This window comes from Nicotiana sylvestris, chromosome 6, assembly GCF_000393655.2.
Source record: "Nicotiana sylvestris chromosome 6, ASM39365v2, whole genome shotgun sequence".
Taxonomy (NCBI): Eukaryota; Viridiplantae; Streptophyta; class Magnoliopsida; order Solanales; family Solanaceae; genus Nicotiana; species Nicotiana sylvestris.
Genome location: NC_091062.1, coordinates 202,420,306 through 202,430,555, shown reverse-complemented (window position 1 = coordinate 202,430,555; position 10,250 = coordinate 202,420,306). Strand labels below are relative to the sequence as shown.

General features: G+C 38.0%; 1 protein-coding gene across 1 annotated transcript; it reads left to right on the top strand.

Moving 5' to 3' along the window:
- Positions 1-3,852: 3,852 nt before the first annotated feature.
- LOC104233464 (hydroxyproline-rich systemin) lies at positions 3,853-6,251 on the top strand. The gene is made up of 2 exons (XM_009786859.2): positions 3,853-3,961; positions 5,110-6,251. The coding sequence occupies exons 1-2, from the start codon at positions 3,874-3,876 to the stop codon at positions 5,748-5,750; spliced, it is 729 nt and encodes a 242-aa protein (XP_009785161.1). The 5' UTR covers positions 3,853-3,873; the 3' UTR covers positions 5,751-6,251.
- Positions 6,252-10,250: the final 3,999 nt, after the last annotated feature.

Below are 10,250 nucleotides of genomic sequence, written 5' to 3'. Positions count from 1 at the left end.
CCAACCTTTTTGATCAGTTGCAAGTGTCATAATTGTGACATGGGTTCGCAATTATGAACCCTCGCAATTGCGAAATATTCCTCGCAAATGCGTCCACTAACAATTCTAAGAGGAGGTTGCAAATGCAACACTGGCTTCGCATTTGCGAAGCCTGTCTCCATCGCTAGTACAACTATTTTGTCACAAATGTGAACTACCCATCTTCCTGAGCTACTTCGTAATTGCGAGCGAGGCCCCCTACTAAGCTCGCAATTGTAAACCTACTGTTCGCAAATGTGACACCAGAGGCATCATCACACCTGTTTTTCAGTCCAAAACATTCTGTAACATGTTCGAAAGTCATCCGAGTTTTCGGGGCTCCAAACCAAATACCCACACAAGTCCAATAATATCATACGAACTCGTTCGCGCGATCAAAACATAAAAATAACATTTAAAACTATGAATCGAATACTTAAACACGTAAGTTTCAAAGTAAATTTCAAGAACTACCAGGATTGCAACTAAGCGTCACAATCCTATCAATTCAACTCCAAATGATATCAAATTTTACGGACAAATTCTAAATAGCATAAGGGACCTATTCCAAGTCCTAAAATCAAATTCCGGGCCCGATAACTAAAAGTCAACCTACGGTCAAACTTTTCAACTTCAAATTGCCAAATTTCAGCAAAACAACACAAATCAACTTACGGACTTCCAAATTCGATTCCGAGCATACATCCAAGTCCAAAATCACGATACAAAGCTATCGGAGCCATCAAAACGCCGTTCAGGGGTCGTTTTCACATAAGTCAAAGTTTGATCAACATGTCTAACTTAGGCTTCTAAGCCAAGAATCAAAGGGTCCAAATCAACCCAAAATCTTTCCAGAACGAGACTAATAAACTCCGTACGTCATAAAATATAAACATACATGTGTGAATCATCAAAAAGAAAAACGGGGCGCAATTACATAAAACGGTCGATCAGGTCGATCAATTGTTTTGTCGGTTTTTTGACCGACTGAAGTCGGTCTGTCGGCCTCAGTTGGAATATATCCTATCAACTACACTTTGGAAAAACTTTTAAGGAAAATTCATTATTGATTACTACCTAGCTAGCTAGTTGTTGTGTATCTTTTTGACTGAAAAATGAAGGCCATAATATTTCTTCTGCAAAGTTGTAGTATAGTGCAGAAGGACCACAGACATCCAACGGAAAAGGGAATTCCAAAAGGCAGCGTTTACTCGAGTATTTCTTCCACATTTGGAATTAATTCTTTCAAAGTGGTGATTACATATGCTTTAGCAAATGGCCTGGTGGGGAAATTAACCCACATAGTAAATTTATTATTTACGTCCCATTTTATGCTGCGGTGGAGTTGGTATCTAGTATTAATTGCAGTATCACTTTGATTGTAGAGAGATATGCTAATTATTTCCATGTTAGCATTTCATTTGCCCAGGTATCCCACGAATGACCACGAAAATTAATAGTTAATTAAGCTTGTATCATAGATTTTATCAACATAGTATTAGTATCTTTGACCTAAAGTATTACCCCGGTCATTTTTACTTGTCATATATACTAAAAATAGATGTTCATTTTTAGTTGGCACCTTATTGTAGAGAGATATGCTAATTATTTCCATGTTAGCATTTCATTTGCCCAGGTATCCCACGAATGACCACGAAAATTAATAGTTAATTAAGCTTGTATCTTAGATTTTATCAACATAGTATTAGTATCTTTGACCTAAAGTATTAACCCGGTCATTTTTAATTGTCATGTATACTAAAAATAGATGTTCATTTTTACTTGGCACCTTACGCATATCAAAAGAAGACAACAAATTTTTTCCTGTTTTACCCATAGTATTTATTACTGATCATTTCAAATCATTTTGTCAAACCCAATAATATGCATCAATTAATATGAGTACCATGATAAATTATACACTTTATTTATTATTTCTTAAGAGGCGTGAAAAGTCAAAATGTGCCAAGTAAAAGTGATCGGAGGGAGTAATATAAATTAGCGTCTTACTAATCCTTAATTGCATGTCATCTCTCTTTTAAGCTTTAGTGCTACAACTTTTGCTTTACTACTTTAAGCACCTATATATGTGGAACATGGCAGATCTCCATTAATTGAATTTTTGTTCAAATCTTTGATGCCATATCTTTCAGGGGAAAAATAAAGGAATAAAAAATGACTTAAATTTTGATTGAAACATTGAGCTATATTGCGGAAATATTGAGTTATCGCTTACGTCGAACCGTGGAAGCGGCCATCAATGCATGCATTAGGATATGCTGCTACATCACACCCTTAGAGATACAACCCTTTTTCGGATCCTATATATATTAATGCAAAATACTTTGTATATCGAACTGTCCTTTATTGAACTATATATATCCGAACCTTTGGTGAAAATTGAGATCAACAGCTATGAATAGTTATGTGAGTACACATGATATACTAACATTTTTGGTTAAATATATTATTCAAGAAATATCCTTTAGTTTGAAGATCGTTCGCCTATTTAAGTGTGTGTAACAGGAATTTACAGACAAGTTTTGGTGGAATTTATGACTTTTTTCGTCTAAAAATATATTTTAAAGTTGCCTCACCAAGGCCCAGTGTATAGACTCATGAATTTTAATAAATTTTACCAAATTTGCTTTTCAGAAGATAGGCCGATTGAATTAGACCTAACATAGGTGTAATGAGAGAAAATCGACAGAACATTGTACGGATGTCGTAATCACCTAAGTGCTCGAGATTAATTATTGATAAACAACAGTGAATATTTGTACGGATGTTTTAATTCACCTAAAGAGCTGGAGATTAGTTATTCATGATATACAAAAGTGAATCACAGGGTAAAAATCAAGTAATTTTCACGTGCTAATTGACTCGAGTGGTGGCTGTTTTCAAGCATGCTCGTACACTAAATCAAGTCAATACCAAAAAAACGAGTGAGCAAGACCGACCACTGGTGAGTTTAATTTTTGTGCACTGAAAATGTATATTCTTTATTGCTTTCAACTTAAAAATACAATATTAAGTTGATCGTGGTGAGGTTTAATTGATCGTGTAAAAGTTTTTTACACTTCAAATATAAATTTAAATCCTTTCAGAATATAAAAAGAGAAAACAAAAGAGATACTAGTAGTTGATAAGCAAACTTACCGTATTAGCCTTCATCCTAGTCTATTACTTCCTCTGTCCCAAATTTAAATTCTACTTAAGTACATGTATATATTCGTCATATATATTTCTTAAAATAAAATCTACACATTCACAATCTATATGCAAATTGCAAACTACGTACCAGAAGTCAACATAGCTAAAGATTCAAAATATTTAGAAAATTTTGAGAAAATTTTAGTTAAAAAAACATCTGGTTCATAGGCGGATCCAAGATTTAAACCCTATATATGGGTTCAACTTTTAAGGTGTTAGCATTGAACCCATTATATTTTTAAAGTTAGGGGTTAATATATGTTATTTTTGTAATTTTAATAAATTTTTACATATAAATTTTTATTTTGCGTCAAAAATTATGAGTTCAATTGAACATAGCCGTATAACACTACATCCGCCCCTGATTTGATTCCCCAAATAATAATACATTCACAATATATGGTAGGGAGGGAGGGAGTATATATTATTATAACAACGCAATAGGACTAATTAAAAATGTGTTTTTTGCAGAATTAGGTCCTCTCATAGATTGTTCAATATAAAAGTATTATTCTAGTTAACGACAGTTAACATCAGTTCAATAAGAAAATTTGGTGCTAATGCACTGCGCACTTGAGCTTTTCTCCTTTTTGTCTATAAATAGAGACTTGAAAGAGGTCTGTATTAAGAAACAAAACAAGGATGACTAAAATGATTCTCTCCATTAAAGCTAATTTCTTTCTTATTTACTTCCTCGTTTTCATAAGTTCTGAAGCAAGAACTTTGCTAGGTACTAATCTTCTTTTTTGGCTACTCCTTTATTTATACAACTAATATTCTTGCCAAAACACCAATGGAAACTGCAGTTCTACTCATTTTTTTTTCACTTAACATTAGTATCATTTCTTCCGTTAATCTACCTAAGATATTAATATAACAATGCTGATAGCATGCTACTCTATATTTTTATTTATAGTACTTATATTTCCTTTGTGGCGCTGGCAAGTCTTCTCGTTTTTTTCCTCAGTTTCCTTTCCCTGGGTGTTCTGAAACCAGGGGCGGAGTTAGCTCATTGCGTGCAGGTTCGGTCGAACCCAGTCACTTTGGTCCATTTCATGTATTTGTCTTAAAAAAATGCATTAAATATGTATAAATTATTAATTTAGAACCCAGTAACTTAAAAGGATTAGAACCCCGAACCCACTTCAAATCTTGGCTCCGCCTCTATCTGAAACATAGAAGTATTTTATTTTAGAAACGTGGTGATAAAGCCTATTCAAGCTATCTGGAGGAGATGATGTAATATTGCTGCTTCCATTTTGTAATTGTCCTTGTTAGGGACAGAGAGAATTTAAAATTTAGAATTGTTGGGTGTTCAAAATTTAGTACATATTTGATCTATATACGCTGTATACTCTCGTGGCCTTCGATAGCTTTTGATAAGAAATTGTGGAGGCCGAGGATTAGGGTAGAAGGTTAGTAAGTAGTATAACTTACGTTCCTTTCTTGCAGGTAGCTCTGGGTTTACGCTAGTTGAGGTGCACCCTTTGCTTATTATTATCTGATATTGCTTTTGGTTGTTTTGTTTAGCTATCGCTTTTGATTATGTTCCATTCCCATAACCTGTTCATTTTTATATGTGGCTTATCTTAACTGATGTTTAATGTGCTTACTGAGCTGAGGGCCCTTTAAAGCAACCTCTCACAATAGGGGTAAGGTTTGCGTATACCGTATCCTTTCCAGAGCCCACTTGTGGATATATTGGCCAGATTGTTGTCGTTGTACTCTAGTGGCCTTCCTAGCTGGGACTCTGGTGTTGAGTAATTAACCCCAAAATATATGTCTTGGTTTTATTTCCTTCTGCATGCACTTAATTCATTAGCTTGTCTAGTTATAAGTGAATCACGTAGACTAACTTTATGTTTGGTGATGCTACAGAAAAGCAACATGAGCAGAAGGTGGTAAAATCTGGTTATGGAAAGGAGCCAGCTCCACTACCTCCATCCCCAGAATCAGCTTCACCAAGTAACCAAGAAAGACTTGGAAGACACGCTCATCTTCCACCTCCTGCGCCCAAACATGGTCCGAAAATCGATGAAGTCACAAGCAACAGGCATGGTAGGGAAAGCAATGAGCTGTTAATGACAATTACAAGCAATGTTATTAGTGATAATGAGCTGCTAATTTTTCTTCCGAGTACTTCATCAGACAACCAAGAAAGATTTGGGAAGCACGGTATACCACTACCACCACCACAACCAGCTGATGAACAGGGTCAGGTGATTGTCACTTCCTCTAATTGTCAAGATGGAAGTAAATATAGTGGACGAGAGGAACAAGAACTACCACCTCCCTCACCCCACCATAATGCACCCATCGATCAAGTCACAACCAGCAGACATGGTAGGGAAAGCAGTGACCTGTTAATGACTATTACAAGCGATGTTATTAGTGATAATGAGCTTCTAATTTTGCTTCCGAGTACTTCATCAGACAACCAAGAAAGATTTGGGAAGCACGGTATACCACTACCACCACCAAAACCAGCTGATGACCAGCATCAGATAATTGTCAGCTGATGAACAGGGTCAGATAATTGTCACTTCCTCTAATTGTCAAGATAGAAGTAACTATAGTGGACGAGAGGAAAAAGAACTACCACCTCCCTCACCCCACCATAATGCACCCATCGGTCAACTCTCAAGCAGCTAGGCATGGACGTAAGCAAGGACTTACACCTCTCAAATCTCCAATTTCTTCCTTACCTCTTCAGGCTTCCTATTAATTATAGTATAGTAGTATTTAGTTTAGTACTTCTTAATATAACCTGCTTTTAGTTCACTATATATATATATATATATATATATATATATATATATATATATATATATATATATATTGTCAAATATGATGATGGACTGATAACGTGAGTTAACTAGCTATATAGGCTTGTCAGTTAATGTAACTTGGTGTTATTCTATATATCCTGCAGGCTGCGTGCATGCTTTATATATTGTCAGTCTTGTGTAATATAACTATGTACGTAGTAAATGAATTTGATGAGTGATGGTTTCAGTGCATTTATTATCAATCCATTGAAAAACGAAATATCTATTATCATTAATTATATAATATGACATGCAATTTGAAGGCGCGCCCGATGCCTATACTAACCCAATAATAACATGATATGTGTTTTTATCGTTGCATTGTTAACCCTTAATTATAATAAATTAGTATAAATCATACTAAATTAGTATAGTTTGGTGCAACAATAATGATATTCAGAAGATTGAGCTAGCAACGTCAATAATGATTCCAGTATTCCACTAATCTTTATGATCACATGATTACAAGTTGGAGTCGATTCTTTTTTTTGTAGAGTCCCTTGTGTCGAGAATGATGATAGATATCTCAGTCCAAGAGAATCTAAAAGGACAAATAATGAAAGCGTTTAATCTTAGTGGGCGTTTGGAAATAAGAATAGTAAAATTTCAAAAAAGTTTTTTTTCAAGTGAAAATGGTATTTGTGTTTACTCTAAAAATTGGATAACAATTAAACTTATAATGTGGTTTTAAGGATACGTGATTTCACCTAATATTAATTGATAAATGTAAAGATTAACAATGGGAATTGATAATAAAATAAAGCAAACCGGTGTTACAACGTAATTAAGCTCTCGAGCATGGATGCCCTCGAGCAGGTTGATGCGAAAATAGTAAAAGATATAACAAGCTGAACAAGAATATAAGCTAGAAAGTGTTGTATTGCTTTGATATATGTGAATATAAGATGGTTACAAAATGATTAGGGTCATTTTTATATAGTAGAGGAATCCTAGTTATGGTACAATTCTAATTACGGAAGCAAATCACATGATTAACTAAATAACCGCCCATGATTTGATCTGTTCCGGAATTTCTGCCATGATCTTCAACCGGTTACGGATATCTCATTTTTCCTTTATTGCGCTTTGCTCGAAGTCTATCACATTTGGTCTCGATCGCTGCTGGCCCCGATCTCGATAGGCACCTCAATTCCCGAACTCGATACTTTGTCTTCGTGCTCTAGTCTGATCCATTACGAGGCTGACCCTCGATGCAATTCCCTGGCCTCGGTCAGATAGTAAAATCAGGTATGTCCGGTTTTAACCTATACAGATAGTCCTCTCGTTTCTTGGAATGTAATGAGAAGAAACAAATTGAGCCTTCGATTTTGTACCTCGATTTGTCATGACGTCATTCTCGTGACGTACGCGACGGAAGTGACCGAAACGTCCCGTCGGTACAGTCCCCAAAATCATTAATGAGTGTCAGTTGGCGGTCGGCCGCCAGTGCCTTTGAACGGTCGTCGTGAATCCCTTAAATAGGTCTTCTTTTCACTCCCTCAAACTTTACTTTGAATTTTGCTTGAATTTTGCTTGTATTAATCTTTAGAATCCCTTTGAGTTCTTCAAGTTCACCTGCAAATCTTCAAAGTTTTTACATCTTTTAAGCCTTCCCGTTCTGTACAGTGTTCTAGGCTTCGTTATCAACCTTCCCACAAAACACCAAGTCTTCTTCTATTCTTCTTTCTTTAAGCTTATTCAAAATGGCAAAAACGTCAAAATTCGTTCCGCAAAAGAAAAAAGCTTCTTCATCGAGGCTGGCCGGCAATAAAACACTGGTGGAGTCATGCCTTGAGGAATGTGTTCCATGGGGGTGTGATCTTACTTCCAACTTCAAAGCCGAGAAAACTTCATCGGTCCTTGACCGATGCGAGCCAATGCCGAGATATATATGCTCGATAACTGAGGATGACCTTGAGCAGGTAAAGAATGATTATCATTGGAAAGATAAAAAGGTGGTGATTCCGACGCAGGAAGAAGACATCACTACCCATGTGAAAGGGTTTCTAAGTGTTTACACTTACCCTTTTATGTTGGGTCCTATCGATTCCATAATCATTGACTTTTACCTTCAATACCAAATAACCCTAGGTCAAATCCATCCCTATTTTTAGTGGATTGTCATTCTGCTCCGATTCTTCATGAGCAAGGTCAAAGGGATGCCTTTTACCCTCGACTATCTCATCAGAATGTACAGTTATCGTCTCTATCGAGGCTGGTTGATAAGGCTTCAACGTCGGGCTACCAAGGTACTGTTCTCGAGTATAGACAAGGACAAGGATTGAGGATGGATGGGCCGATTCGTTCGAGTGAGGCCTTCCGACATAATCCCGCCCAAGTAAATGCCATTCCCCAAGGAATGGAACATGAAGCATAAGTACAAACCTAGCTATAGCTTCTGTTTATTATTTTGTTTCTTTTTCCCTTTCTCATCGACACCCTTTTCTATGATACAACGGTTTCTTGGGTGCCTGGTGCAATTCCAAACCTTGAGAGTTGGGTTCGGAAACTGGCCTCGACCTCTTTGTATGCTAAGCGCTCATGGCGAGATTTAGCAAAGGGCCGATGGGAGGCCAAAAATCATGGTAAGCTTCTTTACACGCATTTGATGCTCTTCTCTGAAACGTTTCTTTTTATTTTTACTTGATTTCTTTTCATATAGGTCTCGGAGACAATGCTGTTATGAAGCCCCCGTCTAGAGAGGAAGAAAACGTTTCCCAACCACCCGCTCCGAAATAGAAGAAAGAGCGGAAACAAAAAGAAGTCTCGAATTCCACGAACCTAGACGAGCCAAAACCTAAGAAGAGGTGAGCCCGCAAGGGTGAGGTTATTCCTCTATCGGTGGAGTTGGTCCAACTCTTAAAAGAGGAGAAGGAAGAAGAAGAAGAGAAAGAGGATGATTCCATTCTGATGGCTCGAACACGAGCCATCACATAGGGTCAAAAAGCCACCAAATTGGTCGAAATTGGAGATACTCTACCCCGACCTGACAGGGTCTAAGAGGGGAATTCAACTGGAGTCCCTGAGTTGATGGGAGTCGAGGACACCCTACCTCAGGGTGAGAAGGCATCATAAATGGCTGTGGAGGCCAGCCCCGAGGCTCATCGGAATAGAGAGAGTGCCTCTAGTGACCCACTTGGGGAAATAGAAATCGGAGACTCTCCTCCGTTTCCTTTATTCTCATATGAGTAAGTTAGAGAGGCTCGGGACATGCAGACTCCTCACGTAGAAGGCACCCTTGAAGTGGAAGACCTTTTTCGTGGATGTTTTGCCAGGGTTGACGATGTTGTTGGCTCGAGTGTTTTGGAAACATCGGAGAAGGATTGGAGTGGGGCGCCGAGTCTCTTTGATGAAGCACAATAGGCTCTGAATCGGGTAGGCTTTTGACTCTCTTTGTTGATATCATATTTGTGCTTCTTCCTTTCTTATCTAATCTTTTTTCTTCTATCTGTGCAGGCCTTGGCACTTTATCAGGAGGCATTCTCCAAATCTCGGGCGAAACTGGGTCGATATGAGACCGACATTTAAAGGCTTACTGAGGAGACGAATGCTCTCTATTTCTTGGCGAGCAAAAAGAAAGAGAAATCGAAGGTCTCCGAGCTGAGTTGGTCGTTGCCCAAAAAGAACAAAGTGAATTGATCGAGCAGGTAAGCAAAGTCTTAGACGCTTATGGCCTTGGTTTGGGAGTGACGACTAGTGATTCGATCTCACAGGTCCAACGGCTGCATGAAACGATAATGCAACTCCGAAGAGAGCTAGATTATGTGAAGGCAGAGACTTCAATGTGGAAGCAGAAGATGGATTGCCTTGCCTCGGAGAAAGAGGCTGCTCGAGCCCAATTGTTAGCGGCCGAAAGTCAGCTCCAATGCGTGAAGGAGAAAAGCTCAGCTCAGGCCAAGAAAATGGAGGAGATCGAGGCTCGATTGGCCATCAAACTCGCAAAAGCCAAATTCGAGGTTGAGACGGCTAAAGCTGATGTTGAGGCGATTGTGGCTGTCTATCGAACTAATGTTGAGGCTGCTCAAGCTCGAGCAAAAGAAACTTCCGATACTGCTCAGGATCGAGCATTCTGTGTTGCCGAGCATGCCAAATTCCATTCTCGACGAAATACTCTTGAGGAGATTCATGATGGTGGCTTTAACCTTGCTGTCGAGATTGAGAATGCAAAAGAGGTTGAGGCTGAAGCTAAAG